Source organism: Cynocephalus volans, chromosome 7, assembly GCF_027409185.1.
Source record: "Cynocephalus volans isolate mCynVol1 chromosome 7, mCynVol1.pri, whole genome shotgun sequence".
NCBI classification, from domain to species: domain Eukaryota; kingdom Metazoa; phylum Chordata; class Mammalia; order Dermoptera; family Cynocephalidae; genus Cynocephalus; species Cynocephalus volans.
Window position 1 is genome coordinate 92,918,629 of NC_084466.1, and position 17,070 is coordinate 92,935,698.

The 17,070-nt window shown below is 42.4% G+C and overlaps 1 protein-coding gene across 8 annotated transcripts in view; it reads left to right on the forward strand.

The window, feature by feature from the left end:
• The window catches only part of KCNMA1 (potassium calcium-activated channel subfamily M alpha 1), a 701,659-nt gene extending 688,504 nt beyond the window's left edge, over positions 1 to 13,155 (forward strand). For 3 of the 8 annotated variants that reach the window (XM_063102666.1, XM_063102669.1, XM_063102672.1), the window contains 2 exons: positions 1,449 to 1,567; positions 3,141 to 4,801. In XM_063102666.1, the coding sequence (XP_062958736.1) occupies positions 1,449 to 1,567; positions 3,141 to 3,390 (369 nt within the window). In that variant the 3' untranslated portion in view covers positions 3,391 to 4,801. Of the gene's footprint in view, positions 1 to 1,448; positions 1,568 to 3,140; positions 4,802 to 5,614; positions 5,644 to 12,769 lie in introns of those variants that run through there. The other 5 variants (XM_063102667.1, XM_063102670.1, XM_063102668.1 and 2 more) reach the window with 3 other exon arrangements.
• Positions 13,156 to 17,070: the final 3,915 nt, after the last annotated feature.

The following is a 17,070-nucleotide window of genomic DNA, read 5'->3' on the forward strand; positions in this document are numbered from 1 at the left end:
CCGTGCACTAACGGCACATGGGACGCCCAGCCCCGGCCCCAGGATTCTGAGGTTTCGTATCTAAGTATGACCCTAGCACTGGTTGTTTTCAAAGCACTAAAGTAGTCATGTGCATCCAGAGTCACTGCCCAAACAAACAGCATCTCCTAGGTATCCTTTAATGCCTCTAATTCAAAACCTAGGTCCAGTAATTTCAGACGCTGGGCCTAGTCACCCTCCTTCAGGCCCTCCCGGCGACAGAGGTGACCACACTCCAGCTTGGTTCAGACACTTTGGCAGGAGTATACCATCCTGACCTCATTCCCAGCCCAACCCCACGGGTGTGTGTAAGGGGTGGAGCCACAAGTCAAAGGAACCGATAGACCTGTTGTGCAAACGATAGTGTTGCCCGGAAAGTCCAGCTAGCAGAAATGGACACCAGGAAAGAGTCTTTCTCCATTTTTTGTGAAACACTGGTGTGTTCTTGCACCATATTTTAGTTGGGCTATGAGCTAGGACCTATGTTAGACTGGGCTTTTTCAAAAGGGAACTTCAATAGCTAGAGGCTCTTTTTATCTATCATCTGCTTATTGATACACTTTAATAGGATAAAGACTTTAAAGAATGGTAAGGTTTGGCCCCGTTTCTGTTCTCTAATGTGGTGTTTATATGGAAATTCCAATGATAGGAAGGGCAAATACAGCCATTTTATTCCCAGTGAAGTCAGACTGCAGTGCCCTAACTGAAACCACGCCTAGCTGAAGCCACCTGGCTGCAGGAAGCGGCATTTCTACATGAATGCGCTTGCTTTCACCTTCTGCATCAGGCCTCAGACCCCGGGAAGGCTGTTGTGAACTGATTAGATCTGTGAATCCCCGTTATTCAGCCTGCAGACACCCAGCTCTGGGGAAACACATTCTCTTCCACCCTTGCCATCTCTGAGGTCTGTAAATTGTGCTTTTCGCAAGTCCTTCCTGAAAGAGTCTGTCACCATAGGACCCAGTGGGGTCTTTTCCCCTTGCAGTGGTTCTCATTATCACTCAGGCAGTTTTGACAACATGGTCCAACCACAGTGGTTACAGCTGAGCTGGGGCTAAACATAATCACCGCTTTGCAGAACTGGTTTCTTCTCCTCAGCTGAACGTACTTGTACATCTGAGACCTTCAGCCTTTACACCCTCACTCAAAGGTAGGGAGACACATAACCTCTTTAGAGCTCTCATTGCTATAGGTGGAAAACTGGAGAGACACCAGAGGGAAACTCCATTACTTACCTGATCCCTAAAATCACCCATGTCAGGTGTAGGCTGTTAACCACATTGACTTCTTCAGCCACAGTCGCTTGGCACAGACCCTTCAACTCAGGAGACATCAAAACAGGCTTTTATGAAAAGGCCCTTTTCCCCCTGGGCCTCAACTTTCAAGCAAATAAAAAGGATGTTTCTCTCTGTTCTTTTGTTGTCTCCCAGGATGGTGGTTGTTATGGTGATCTGTTCTGCAAAGCTCTGAAAACATATAATATGCTTTGTTTTGGAATTTACCGGCTGAGAGATGCTCACCTTAGCACGCCCAGTCAGTGCACAAAGAGGTGAGTATCTATTTCCACTCTGCTCTCCCACCCAGATGCAGACACACAAATGCCCTCTCCTGTCCCTACTGTAAAGGCAAAGGTCTGTACACATGCTCTCAACATGCAAATTACTCTGTCTGCGTTAAACCCAACGCTGAGTTTGGAGGTTATGGGATACATTTTTCTTAATTACTAATAGCAGATTTAAAGACATGGAAGAATTCAAGATCTGTAGAACAGTTCTATCACCCAGTTAAAAAAGTCTGAATAGAAGCATCTCCCCCAAACTGCAGCTTACTGGGATAGCCTCTGTTGGTACCTAATATAGAGATATTTCACATTGCTCATGTTTAAGATAAATGGTTCCTTTGCCATACCTTAGAATCCTATATTTTTATCTCATATATTTTAAATTGACTCACTTTTGTACTTTTATATATTTTTAAGAAAATTTTATATTATCACCTTAAGCAGAAAAATAACAGTTTAGATGGGCTATGTTTTTCTAATACATATTAAAATAAATTTATAGCTGGCAAAAATTAAAAGTACGTCCTAGAATTACCAAAGTTAGTGAGTTTGCATAATATTTGTATACCCTGAGAAACAGTGCTACAGAGGTGTTTCTCAGCCCTTCTTGCATATTAGAATCACCTGGGGAGCTTTTTAAAATACTCTGATTACTCTGATTTAATTGGTCTGGAAGGAAAAAAAATATGTATGTATATATAAGCTTTAAAATATATAAAAATGTTACACATGTAATGCCCAGGAATTACAGCATGCAGCCAGAGTTAAGCACTTGCTGTAGACTGGTGGGTTCTCAAAGTTTAGCCAGCTTGAGAAGCACTTGCAGAGCTTGTTAAAATAAAACACAAGTTGGTGACCCCACCCTCAGAGATTCTGATTCAGCAGGCCTGAGGTGGAGTTGTTTAAAAATGTGCATTTTTAAGAAGCTCCCAGGTGAGGCTGAGAGTCAGGGAGTCTGTCTGACCTGAGGACCACACTTTGAGATCCCCTGCTGTAGATGGCACATAGTGATCATTGTAGTCATGTCCGGTTTTTACCAGAGACAGCCAGATCTAATTGAGGAGAACAATAAAGCAGGGCTGACAGATAGTCGGAGAAGTGTTTTATGTTCTTGCATGTAGTAAAACTCCCACTGCAATTGATCTTTAAAAGGCAAAGAGTTAGGATGATCTAAGGAGACGCTGGGTCATGGCAGACCAAGATCCTGTGATGTGTGTCAGAGATTGTCAGAAAATTCTAGAAAGTTACAGTGCAGTCCACGAAACCTCCTGCAGTTGAGCATCTCAGGATCAGAAGTGAACTTGACCTTGTATGGAAAGGTGTGTGCACACCATGGGAAGTGCAGTTTGGTTCTTCCGTTACCTGATCTCATTTGGTTCACGGCTGGCTTCCTATTGAGTGAAACAGGAAGATTTCATTTAACTTGGAAGGAAATTTTTAAAGCCTTGTACCAGCTAGAAGTGTATCTTCCAGATACGATAGCAAGTCCTTTTGGTTCAGGGAGAGTCGGATCCTCTACCAGGTTACCCTCGGGTGGTGACTTCTTTGCTTTCCGTTCTAGGTATGTCATCACCAACCCCCCGTATGAGTTTGAGCTCGTGCCCACGGACCTGATCTTTTGCTTAATGCAGTTTGACCACAACGCCGGCCAGTCCCGGGCCAGCCTGTCCCATTCCTCCCACTCATCACAGTCCTCCAGCAAGAAGAGCTCCTCCGTCCACTCCATCCCGTCCACAGCAAACCGACAGAACCGGCCCAAGTCCAGGGAGTCCCGGGACAAACAGAAGTACGTGCAGGAAGAGCGGCTTTGATATGTGTATCCACCGCCACTGTGTGAAACTGTATCTGCCACTCATTTCCCAGTCGGTGTTCCCAACGAAGTAACTCTCCTGTTTTCCCCTGTAGTACCCGCCCCCCCTTTTTTTACACATATTTGCATATGTATGATAGTGTGCATGTGGTTGTCATTTTTATTTCACCACCATAAAACCCTTGAGCACAACAGCAAATAAGCAGACGGACCAAAAGTTATTTATGATTCTAGGGGGAAAAATAACCCAGAGGCATGCTCCAGACATAAATAGCTCACTGCAGGAAAGAGTTCACAGATGAGAAGGGAGCGCGTGTGAGCGATGTCAGTTAGGCAAAGCAAGTTTACTTAGTGTAAAAGAAATGTTTATTCTGATTTATCAGGATGACCGGGGTGCTTTGGGTTTTGATTTTTTAGTTGTTGTTGTCTTCCTTTCTTTTTTCTTCTTTTTTTTATACACACACAATAAGTTAGCACATGTTTATTTGAAACAAGCAACCAAAAAGCAATGAAAACATATTGATGGTTTCCACTCCCCGGGCCGAAGTATCATGAAGCATTTGAAAAGCTTTCACAGTTTGTGTAGATGATTATTAAGCACCTGCTTGTTGCAAGAGAACATCAGAGATTTTTTTTTAGTTACTCACCAAGGCCTTTTGTCCCAGAGTTAGCTTCCTTTGGGAGTTCATATGAACATTTCTAACCTTAATATGGAGGAAAGAATAGTATTCCGTTCATGGATGCCTCAAATTCTAGTCATTTAATTCAAGTGAAAGAGGTTTGATTGCATATTAAATTGTTATTCTGTCTCCTTATGCTGCCATATGAATAGCAATTTTTTTCTTTCACTTTTGACATTTGGGATGAAAAGCCATATGTATCATAAATATCAGATGTAAGTCATTAAAAACTACCTTCCTGGGACTTTTACATCTTTTAAAAGGTGAATTACTTACCTTATGTACAGAATAAATAATGCTCAGGAAAGAGCAAGTATTTTTCCATGCATTCTCAGGGGACCTTTTTACTCCCCTTTGTTTGATTAGCTAGGGCCCCAATGCCAGGTCAGAGCAAGGGCTGGGGTGATGGTTGAGTGAGAGGAAGAGAAACCCAGCAGCAGATCATGTTTTCCAGGAGCCAACATGCTAAATAAATCAGAATGTAGGAGGATCAAGCCACAGTTGACTCAAAAAAGACAAAAGCCAGCTACCACCTTAAACTGTTGGCACAGCTGCAGGATACTGGCTGTCCCAAAGCAGAAAGATGGTGGGGAAACATCCCTCCTCATCAATTTCTGTAACGTAGCCAATCTACTTAGGCAGGTGGAGGACAGTAATAGGGAGCTGTTCCTTGTCATTATGAGATGGGGGATAAGAAGAGTTCAACAGTGAGCCAAACACATTTTGGTATAGTTATTTTTTTCTTTTGTTTTCTTTCTTTTTAAAAAACAGTAAGCATGAAAGGTAGAAAAAATACCCTTATTTCAACATACAGATGTTTTCTGCATGCAAATCATGCTTTAGGCAGTACAGTGGTTCTTAAAAATTGGCCAACTACACCATAACCAGATTCTTCTGTGGATGGACTAGCCCCAGGCTGCTGTATACATATTTACTATATTTACTTTAAAAAATTCCATCAAATAGAATAGGGGTGGAAGGGAGAAGGAAAAATGTCACAGCTGTACCATCTCTGAAAAGGTGTTTTTATGGTGAATGTTTTGGGTTTAGATTTTGGATTCCCCTGTCCCCTCGAGCATGATAGTTTTGGAGATTTGCTTGCTGTGTGAATTGACAAGCACTTTTACTGACAAAATGGTGAGGCTCAGTCAGAACCTCCAACCCCTGCACCAAAGACAGGCTCAGTGCAGTATTTAAACCAGTAATGGGCTGGAGAATAATTGTATATTAAAAAGCCCTATGAGTGGAAGAATTTTTTCAAATTATTTTTTATCCCTATATATATATTGATTTATATATTACAAATAACTATCTCTTTATATATAACTATATATATATAACTATATATATATATATAACTATATATACATATCCCCTAGTTTTGGATCATGAAGAGCTCTGTATGCATTCTCTGCAAAGGAGGTTATAAAGTTACGCCCTCAGATCATTTATAACTATAAGAATGTGCCAGTTAAAGTGCTCAACAGGAAATATGACAGTTTAAAAGCATTGTAAAACTCACCTAGCTTACTTCTCTCTCTAAAGTGCAACAAGGATGAATAGAATGGGCCAAGGTATGACAATTAATGGTTCTGCATGACCTAGCCACTGCTGGGGGTTTTCTTCTATAACGTTGTCCTTGTGAAAACTTTTGTGAAATTAAAAAAAAAAAAAGGAGTTACAAATTTTATTCTGTTATTGGTTTGTTTATTTTTATTTATATTGTTTTGTTTGTGGTTTTATTTCTTTTGTTTTGCTTTTTCCCCCTCCCCTCTTCCTCTCCTTTCCCTCTCTTCCTTCCTCCACTTTATAAACTGCTCAGCGCAATGAGGCTGTGCCGCTGCTGCTGCTAGATTCCGTAGAGTTTGTTTTGATGTTCCTGGGTTTGGGTTGGGTAATTTGGGGGGAACTTCTCTCCATCTGGCTTGCCTTTAAATCTGCACGTGGCCTCCCTGCCCACCTTGGTACCTTGCTCCAAGTCCAAAAGCATTTTCCCATCAAGAAACCCAGCTTCCTTCACTGCCCCCCATTACCACCACCCCAACCCAGTCCCCCCATCAGTCTGTTCACATCTCTGTGTTTATCTTGGCGAGACTCACTAAATCAAGTGATAATGCCGGTTGGTAAACTTTTCTGGAAAACATTGCAGCTATTTCATTTGGCAAACCTGCTTCTCTGTTAATATTTTATCCTCCTTTGATTTAAACCAGGAGGGTTACTAATGGCAAAAGCATTGGTCTCTATGTTTGATCGGTATAAGCCAAAGTCGAACCTGTTCAGCTGTATGTATCTACTCAATAGCCCGTGCCCGGGTATCTGGGGGCTGATGATTCAGTCTCTGTATTACCCAAGTCTCTCCTGCCACCTGCCTTTCAGACATTTGTTAAATACCAACTAGAAACGGGGCAGATAGAGAGAAGTAAATCCAAAATGTGTTTTACATACAATCTTTTAGCAGCTCTGATGAGACGATATTGTGATGGGAATGGAATGGGAACAGACTATGACGTGAGATGAAATATGGGGGCTTTTCCTGGACTTTGGGCACACAATCAAGACCCACTGGCAGATAATTGAGAATTGACCATATTTGGGTAATGACATATTTGATGATGGAAAAGGTATTACTTCTATTTAATTGGTCAAAACTACCATTACACTTTCCTTAACAGACGGAAGAGTCTCCTCCACTGTTTTCCATTTGTCCCAACCTTCCCCTTCCTCTTTCAGGACAACATCTGCTCACTTAGAAGGAGGCATAACAGCTTTTCGTATTGTCTCTCCCCTACCCTCTCTCCATCAAAAAAAAAAAAAAAAAAAAAACCAAGTAGGTACAGTTAGAAAGTAAAAGAGTTTCTTGAAAATACAGCGTATGCATTTAAAAAGAACAACAGCTAGGAACTCAGCTCTCTGCGCCACTCTGGAAGAGAAGCAATTTGTAAGCCCTTCAGTCTGATTTGCTTCGGACTTTAGAAGGGATGAGCGTAAAGTAAGTTGGTAGACCAGGAGGCCCAGTGAAGCCTTCTCGGCTTCAACACTCAGATGATTGTGGAATCGCCCACACCCTTAACAACTGCTTCCTGAAGCCAGTTCAAATGGATGAGCGAGCTGGACCCTTATACAGATGATTCAATTTCTACCACAATTGGAAGAGGTTTTGCATTCTGCTCTGAATGTGAAAGGTTATGACTCAGAACTAGGCTCACAATAGGTGCTCGATAAATATTTGAAATAGTGGACCTTAAACATTTTTATACCTTAAGTTATTTTATAAATTATCCTTGTCCTCTTGGCTTATCTTTAAAAAAATACAATGAATGTCTCTAGGTGCTTCATGATGCTGGTGTGCAGGTGGCACCTTCTTGAGCTGGGTACATAGCTTCTGAGAAAAGGGACAGCCCTGTATGCTCCGTGAGTGGAGAGGCTGACTGTGCCTCTTGGCAGCATTGTCAGGATCCCAGATGACCAGAAAAACCTTTTGACTGGCTCTTCTTCAGCATGGGAAAAGCCTAAAGGTGTCTGCCTCCCAAAAGAGACAATTAAATCAACCTGCCAGGTTCCTGTAGCAACAGGCTTCTTGAAGGAGAAACAGTGCAGAAATGCCAGGGCCTATGGAAGTTCAAGACAGGCTAAAAATCAATTTCTCAATCAGCTTATTTCAGCCATCCCTGCTTTGTCATAATATGATAAAGAAGTGGCTGTGGGCAGCTGTCACTAAACTGGCTGACTGTCTCCCACACAGAGACTGCACATTCATTGCCACCTTTGGAGGTGACCCCTGACTCCCGAAAGGGAGGAGTGAAGGGTCTGCCCGCAGGGTGTTGGCTGGACCGAGGGTCACAGAGGAAGGCCACAGAGAAGGGCCAGGAGGGAGCCGTTTGCAACTGCTCGGCAAATGGCAGCATCAGACTTTCAGTTAAAAGAGACAAATAGAGTCATGGTGGACAATTGCAAAGAACTGAGACAGTTTTCAAAAACAAAAACTGCTCTGTCTCTGGTGCAAATGATTTTCATCTCTGTGAAATAGCCATACTTTGCCCACAGGGAAGAGAGGAGGCAGTGTGCATGGGTGGGTTGCTGGGGCATTGGGTCTGCTGGGCAGAGAAGAGCGCCAGACTGCCTAGCAGAAATGTGAGGCGTGCTGCGCGCAGCATTACCCTCGACGGTTGGAGCTCCTTGTTAGTCCTTGCTGTTCTCAACTGTTATCTCTCTCCAAAGTGGAATCTTATGCTTCCAAGCCTTTTCTCTCTAAACCTCAGCTTGTGGTGCAGCAAGAAGAGGGCCAATTATTCCAAATGCCTTCACTGTATCACCGGGTCCTCTCTTCTGTGCTCTTCTCTGGAGAGTATTTATGTAAAAGGCTAAATTCCACAGCACTGACAACCCACAGACACTGCAAAGAAGCTCAGTTTTCACGGTGCAGCCTATTTCTTTCTTTGTTCCTGGGGTCCCAGGCAGCTAAGGCAGCCCAGGTCTGGGGCTCTCCCACGCCATAGCCCACCCCTCCGGTATCCTGGCTGACCTTCAGCTGTATGGCTGGAGGAAGTCCTCACCCCTTCTCTGAACCCTGCTATCTCAGTGATGACACTGGCAATGGAAGGCACAGATGGCTCTCGGGTGGGGTAGGGTGCCTGTCGAGTGAGAGCCAATATTAGAGACACAGAGGTTCCATGGAAGGGTAGCAGCTCTGGACTCCCCAGATATAACACCAGGTTACCCCCTCCTCTCCTTCACCTTCTAAATAACAACTACCAACTAAATCCTCTCCTGTCACCTCTACTGTCACAATCCACATTCTTCAGGTCAGCACCCCAACTTATACACCCCAGTTCTCTACCCCCAGCTCCTCTACTGAAGAGTATCATTTGTAATCACACATAAAAGTACCACCCATCTTTAAATCATCCTTTAGTACTGATAGTACTCATACTAATGCCAACCTTAAACCAAAAGCTAACACCTTAGCAATTACCCCAGACCAGACACTCTTCTAAGCACTTTCCATATGTTAACTCATTCAGTCCTCACAACAACCCCAGATGTAGCTGCTGTTGGCATCTCCATTTGAAAAATGCAGAATCCAAGGGACACTAAAGTGTATTAAATTAGCCACAGTGATATAATGCTAATGCCTGATAACATTATTAATAATACTAATAATCTTAATTCACATTTACTTACCATGTATCTGGACCCATGCTAAGTGCTTCAGGGGCACTAGCTCCATTTATCTAAACAACAGCATTAGGAAGGTCATGTCACCAGCCCTGTTACAGAGGAGAAGTGAAGCTAAGATAAATTAAGCAATTACTTGCTCAGAGCCATGCAACCAGCATGGGAGAGAGGCAGGTGCACTTGACTTTAACCTGCTACCCCAGGCCATCTCTTCTACCTACACCTCATTGCTTGCCCATGCTGGACAGGTCGTGACATAGCTCATCTTAATAAATGAAGTCTCCCAGTGGCATTTGCAGATATTTCACCACCATCTCTCTGCAGTTATTTTCCAGATTTTAACTTGTTCAACTAGCCAGCCTGCCGCAGACTGTGAAATGCCACTCCTTCCCTAACTCCACTACCTGTCCTGTGACAGCAGCTCCTGGCAGGTCACATATTATACTCAGAACAGTGACATCATGCAGCTCATCCTCGAGAAGTTTATTCACAAATGGGGCTATTTTTTCCTGGCAGTGAGGAAGCCCTCACAGCCACATCGACTGTCCTCATCTTAGGCATGGAAATAAAGCTCCTGGAAATCTTCCTGACACGTGGGCTGAAGCAGGGGGTGGGGACAAACTCAGGGATTTGGATTGATCCAGAAGCACTTCAGCACTCATTTGAATTCCTTCTCTGAGTCCTCTTCTTCGTGGCCAATTTTGTGGTCACCCACTGGTGTGGTTTCTTCTTTGGAAGTTGAAATTCAGTAAACCAAATGGTCATGGCTGTAGCTGCACCTCCGTTGAAGCCCAATGACAGGTCATCTTTAACATGTGCATTCCTCTGAAAGCTCTTTGAGAGAATTTCTTTATAAAATACCTTTGCCACAAGGCATTTTAGTAAAATGCCCAGAATATTTATATATTTTTCTTTCCTCTACATCCCATCTAAACAAGACTCCAACAAGACATTCATTTTTATCTTACGGAGCACCTGAATTAATCAACTATTTCTCGGGCATAATAAAACCTCATCTCCTCGCCAGGACCTGTTTTTAACATAACGTCTTCCTTGTGTTGAAGCTCTGTGGCCAAAACACAGAGGCTACATTGCTTAGAACTTTTTTTTTATGGCAAAAAATTTAAAAGGAAAGAGAAGCTTAAATGGGAAAATAATGCTCTTTCCCACAGACAGCAGAAAGAAATTGATACTTTCTCCTCTGTGAAAGGTCAAAATGCCAACTTTGAATTGAACTGTAAAGACTAAATTCTGAACAATTATTCTCTGCAGCAGTTGTAAAAATTTCAGCAAATTGCAGCTGTCTTAGGTCTTTCACCCAACAGACCTACTTGTTTCCGTCAGCAGAGTTCACTCTCTCAATCTGGCATGTCCCACCTAGCACTAAATCCCTTTGCAAAATCAGTCTGCATAGCAGCATGGCCAAAGCCAAGGGCAGCTCAGGCAGACAGAGCATGAACAGCAGGCTCAAGTCCTCAGAAAATCATCTTTAACCATATACTATCTGAAAAAGTCATAGTTTAAAATTGTTTCAGTGGCCTGGCGATGCTTTTAGAACATGATAACCATCGCACTTTACTCCTCTCTGAAAGGTTAGTTTAATCGTAGATCACAAAAAATTGGTTTCCACAAATGCATAATGGTTCGTCTATGTCACACTTGAACTAAATGGTTTTTTAAATGGAGCTGAAATTATTTTGATGTGTACACAATCCCAGATTTCTATACAACCTTTTCTAACCAGCCCATCAGGAGCCTTGCCTCTAAAGCCTCATTAATAATTCAGATGTGCTGATGACTTTAAAAGATCTATGGAATTGAAGCTTAGGAAAAAAAAAAAAAAAACCTCTGCTTGACAAAAAGATAAATGAATGTAGAAAGAAGCTGTAGGAGTCTGGCAAGCTGTAGATCATCTCAGAACAGATTGTAACTTTATCATTCTGTCAGGGGGAATAATTTAAAGCACTTAATCAGTTAGCTTCACTGTGAGGATATAGCATTATGAATTCCTATCACCCAATCTGTTCAATTCAAAGTGAACTTAATTATAATAGGTGGGACAGCCAAAGCAGGGGCAGGGTGGGGAATGATGTCATAGGCAGCAAGTTTCCTGAGGGGTAAACTGAGCTCCTGAACAAAGGCTGGTGAAACTGTTACCAGGCCCATCCCAGCTCCAGCAACAGCCTTTAGCAGCAAACGAGGGCTGATGGCACTTGAAACAGGCCAAGTGTGGATGGGCCAAGGAGAAAGAAGAATAATGTTCATGAGCTGATCGTAGATGCTTAATTTATAAATCTTTAGCCAGACACCACACACACATACACACACACACACACACGCACACGCACACACACACACCCCTCAAGTCAGGTGAGCAAATTTCATTAATATGTCAGTCTAGGACAACAGACAAGGCAGCTATGAACTGTTCTAGCAGGCAGAAAAGGAAGCTGCAGAATCCATTGTTTCTAAAGCTGACGGTGTGTTGAAAGCTTTCACTCTTTTCTTTCCCTAAGCCACTAAAATGAAGTGTATGAATCCCAGTGAGAGTGTCCTATTCACTCAGTCCTTTCCTTCCATAAGCATGGATGATTTCCCAGAAAATTTCAGTCCTAGAAAGAGACGGGGACGAGGGCTGAGTCTTGTAAACAGCACCTCACCGCTGGGAGGATGCCAGGGCATTGTCGCTCTCACGCCAGCCCCCAACACACGGCTCAGCACTCTCTCCCAGCCATCTCTGCATTTAGGGTGGAGTGAAATGCCAAGACCTCTTCTCAGTCCCTGTCAACAGCTTGGATTATTACAGTTGAGATATTGCCACTGGGAACTCTCTACTCATTATACCAACACTGAGTTTTCTTTCTTGAAACAAAAGCCATCTCAAAATCTTCCTTAAAACACAGGTTACTATTCTGATTTTCAAACTCATTGGCCAGCAAGTTCTCTGGGTTGACTTTAAGACCCCCAAAACTGGCTGCGAAAGAAACAGAAGAGGGGTATAGTTGAGCTATGTCTTTAAGTATGCTTATTATAAGCAAAGCCAGCAAAGGCTGGGAGGAGGCAATCCCGCATAAAGTTCTAGATCGCTCGCTCTACAGCAGGGATGAAGTCCTTCAGTGTTTCACTCACATCAGTGGGTGCACGAATCGCTCCCCGGGCACGTGTCTGTACCTAGTATCTGACAGAAGCATCATCTCCTCTATACCAAAGCTTTTCAGGCCGATAAAGTGACTCCAGAGAATGTTGCCAGAGTTCATCTCCCAACCTCTCCCTCTTCTCTGAGGTCCACCCCTGGTGCCTCCAAGTCCTAGTGGCACGTTCTGTTGATTGCTTGCTGCAGGGGGCACAGGTATGTTCCCAATCTGGGGTCCTCCCTACACTGCACTGTCTCTCTTAGCAGTTACTCACTGTCAGCTTCCATTGATGACCTTTTGCATTTTTCTATGAACTTTCCAGAGGCTTTACCCTGGGACTAATTAAGCTTCTCGTTTCTCCTCCTTGTCTTCTATCCGTTTTGCCCTTTAGCAGAAAAGAAATGGTTTACAGATGAACCGGATAATGCCTATCCCAGAAACATTCAGATCAAGCCCATGACTACCCACATGGCTAACCAGATCAACCAATATAAATCCACAAGCAGCTTGATTCCACCAATCAGAGAAGTTGAAGATGAATGTTGACTCCCAGGAGACCAGAACTATTTTTTAAAAGCCTGACAAACTTCATAAATGGTGACGTGACTTTTTTCCCTCTTACATGCTGAATCACTGGTGGAAATGTTAGGATAAGGAAGAATTGCAAGAGAATAAAGTAGACAGATCTTTCTCTTTGTCTGCCTTGAATATTGCTTCCATGTATTTTGGAAAAGAAAATGATTTCATTTATAAATGAACATACTAAAATTGTCATGTATAGCCTCTAGCAATTGAAATTATTTTTATTTATTAGAAAGAAAATATATTTTTTCTTTTCTTTTTCGTTATCAAATATCCTCCCTGTATCTGAACAATGCAAAATCAAAATGTGTAAGTGGCCAGACTCCTTAATGCATATTTCCCTTCTTTCTTTCTTTTTCTTTGAGGAGAATGATGGTCACTGCCACAATTAATTGTAATTAAGGGAAATGAATTATTAAAACAATTTTAAAATGGCCAATGATGTACACATGTATTTTAGTAAGTCCACAAAAGAAGACAAAAGGGGGCGGGCGAATACCTGCTCTGCTCCAGGATAGGTGTGTATTTTGATCTGCATTGACACCAGCTCTTAATAAATGGAAACATTTATTTTCACAGTTGAAAGTCATATTTTTGTAGTTTTAGTTTTCATTCTGCATTTCTCATCCCTTTGTTCATATATTTGCAGGAAACACCTTCTTGCAGCTTTTCTACAATTGTCAGATAAGGTTTACCTGGTCCACTCATGATACCAAGAGAGTTGTGGGCACACCTGGGACGTGGAAGTTGAGAAGCAGATGCACACAAGACATTGCTCCATTCATTGTCCTGATGGTGGGGACTCCTAACATACTGCTGTGCTTCTCGTTTCATATTTCCAAACCACCCGAGCAAGTGAATCCAACTTTGGGAGGCTCTGGAGGGCTTTCTCCCACTCCCCAAGTCTTTTAGCCTGAAAGTTTATAAACACCAATGAACAGTTGTACTTAACAAGAGGATAGGAGAGCACGTTTATTCTTCTCACTGAGTTTTTGTTTTAAAACCCAGACAATTTCCATGATCAAGGAGACAATGTATGCCCAGATCTTAATTTACAGGCTTTCCTTTATTTAGTTGTGACAAAACACACAAACTTGCTACAACAATTTAAAAAATAATAATGACAAAAGGAAAGCAATGAATGCGAATGTGCTTAATATAGACTGTTAGAAAAGCCTCTGAAAATTACCAGCCATGAAGTCAAATGTATTGGCCACTTCAAACTGTGGTCAAAAGATGTTTCTAGCCATCAGATGCAATTGCGATGTCTCAGAGCCCTCCTGTCACTTGCATGCTCAGTGTACAGTCGCCCTAGCAACTGTTTTGTTCCAAATGACTTAGCAAGTCTTTCAACTTCAAAATTATCAATCATTGATACAATCATTGGGGTCTTTGGAGAAGCATGTATGTGATAGTGATTTTTATTTTCTTAAAAATGTAAACTGTGGACACTTAAAAGAACCAAACTAACCAAAAGTATCTTCCAAAGTCCCGTGATATCTATTCCATTAACTTTTTAGGCCGTAACTCTGTGGTACCTAATTATGGTAGTGCAAATCAGATCAGAGCAAAGCAACGTGATCACCATGAGAACACATGTCCACTAAGTACTCCAGTTCCCAGTGTAGGCAGAACGAGCTTCCACCTCTGTCCACTCCCTGCAGAGCCAGTGTAACCGTGCTCCCACCTCGTAGGCATTGTCCTGCAGTGACTTGTCGGACTGTGGTTACTCTGTCGTCACATTTTGTAGAATTAGTTCTATAAAAGTATTGTGAATATAATGTATGTCCAATTGGATTGTTTTAAAAACTACTTATAACTAATCACTAGTCTACTCAGCAGACTAAAATGGCTGCAACAGTCTATATTCAGGCTTATAAACATTTCTTGGTTTCCAACAGAAGTCAAATGTGTTTGTGGGGAGAATCCTTTGCTAGGATTTTGACAACTTCCTCAAAACTAAGCCTTCTTTTACATAATGATTTTGCATTGGGGTCACCTTAGTACATTCATGTCAATCCACGCTCTTCTTTCCTTCATGAACCATAGTGGGCTCTTCCTCCCTCTTATTCCTGATGGCCACCCCTGAATTTGTCATAGCGATTTGGTCTCCTCTGGCAGGCAGTGGTGGCCACCATACGATCTTTCATCAGAGGAACATAGGGCACTGTGCCGCATGCCCCCGACCCTCCCTTCCTTCTGTCTCCCCATACCAAGTCAGTCTGGAAGCAGAAGTACAAACTCCATCCCCATCTCAAGTCCATTTATGAGTAGAGACTTGAACTTAAAACTTTAAAAAAATAATAACAATTGCTAAGATGGGTTCCTTACAGCAAAGGGCTCCTTTGTTCATAAAGCACCCCTGCCCCACTAAAAAAAATCAAATTGGTAGAAATTGATTTTCTTCTAGGTAGAGCAACAAGCTCACGCTGTTTTGTGAATTGTTCTGGGTCAGAAAACGAAGTCAGGCATTTTTTTTAGGAGGTATACAAAACGACTGGTTAGTGGCCCCTTTGACAAAAACTGGTGCCTGGTAGGTTGAGAATGAAATGAAGTCAGAAATAAGGCTCAAAAGATGACTGGAGGATTTGAGGGAATGTGGGAGCTTCCTGATTTGGTCCTGTTCGTTGGGCTCTTGGGCCCTGGGTCATCCATCTCTACTGTGACAGGCTGTTTTCCTGTCTACATCCTCCTTCGACCAATGATGGTCTTCTTTGGTACAGTCCATGTTATGAGCCTCTGATCTCCCATTCCAGTTTAGGGCTCCAGAAAAGCTCTTTTTCCAACCTAACGAGTCTTGGGTGCTTTGGAAAACAAAGACTTACCACGGACTTTTTACAAAGCAGAAAGTACCTACTTAAAAATGCATCATCACCATCAACACCTTTCCCGTTGAGAAAACTTTTGTTTTTGTCTAAGTAATTTTATATTTTAGAATATCACTTCAGATCGACATAAAAGACCTTAAATAAAAGTGATTGTGATGAAGACATGTTGGAGAATGCTCAGAAGTCCTTTCCTTCCAAGGGTTGTGGCATCGTATGATACATTTTGTAAAAAGATTTGATGAAGGGCCAGCCCTGTGGCTCACTCGGGAGAGTGTGGCGCTGGTAGCGCCAAGGCCGTGGGTTCGGATCCTATATAGGGATGGCCGGTGCGCTCAATGGCTGAGCGTGGTGCAGACCACACCATGCCAAGGGTTGCGATCCCCTTACTGGTCAGGGGGGAAAAAAAGAAAAAGATTTGATGAAGACTTTAAATATAAACAGGGAATTAGAACTGTTTGGTTAGGGTTGAAAAGAGGGAAAGTGAGAAAGCATAAGTAATTTGGGGATACTTTTGGACCAAAAAGAGAAAGAGCCTAAGTTTCCTACCTAGGGCTTAAGATATGGATTCAAGAGCCACATCTGCAAACAACTAGTTATGAACTTTAAGAATGTTCTTTAAACTCTCTGAGTCTTAGTGACCTCATTTGTAAAGGAGGGTGATTCATTGAGATGACTCTAAGGTCCCTTTCAGATCTGGGAGGACAGGCCCTTGGAGGCAATCTTGTCCAGGTCTGGAATAATGGTCCTTCTTGCTGCATCACCCAAGCAATACTCCTGACCTTAAGGTAGTGTTTCTACTTTCTGCTCTGGACATAGAGTAGTTATGTTTCTTCCTGCGCTTTTCCCTTTGGGATGGTCCTTAGGTTCAAGATGAGAATTTATAAATTCAAATGCACCTAAACCAGATTTGATCAAATCTTTCAACCAGTTTCTAGGACTTTCTTCTCGATCTAATTTCTACTTTCCCTTTTCCTTGGTTCAAGGCCCAGCTTCAGCTAATCCCTTCATCTCTAACCCATGTCTCCAATTCTCAGTATGTAGTTAGAGGCTCAAGATTCCCACGTTCCTGCTATTTTTCCCCTTTATGTCCCCCAGCCCTGGATCTGGACTTCAGGAAGTAACCAGTCTCACTGCTCACTTCATTGTCTGTCCTGTGTTTATTTGATTTTTGTTGTTGTTTTTGTTAATACACTATCTCTTTGCTGCTTATATTTATAAATGTAATTTTGATCTCTCGTTTTCCATTGTCAAAGAGAACCTCATTGAAGGAAGGAAGGGTGAA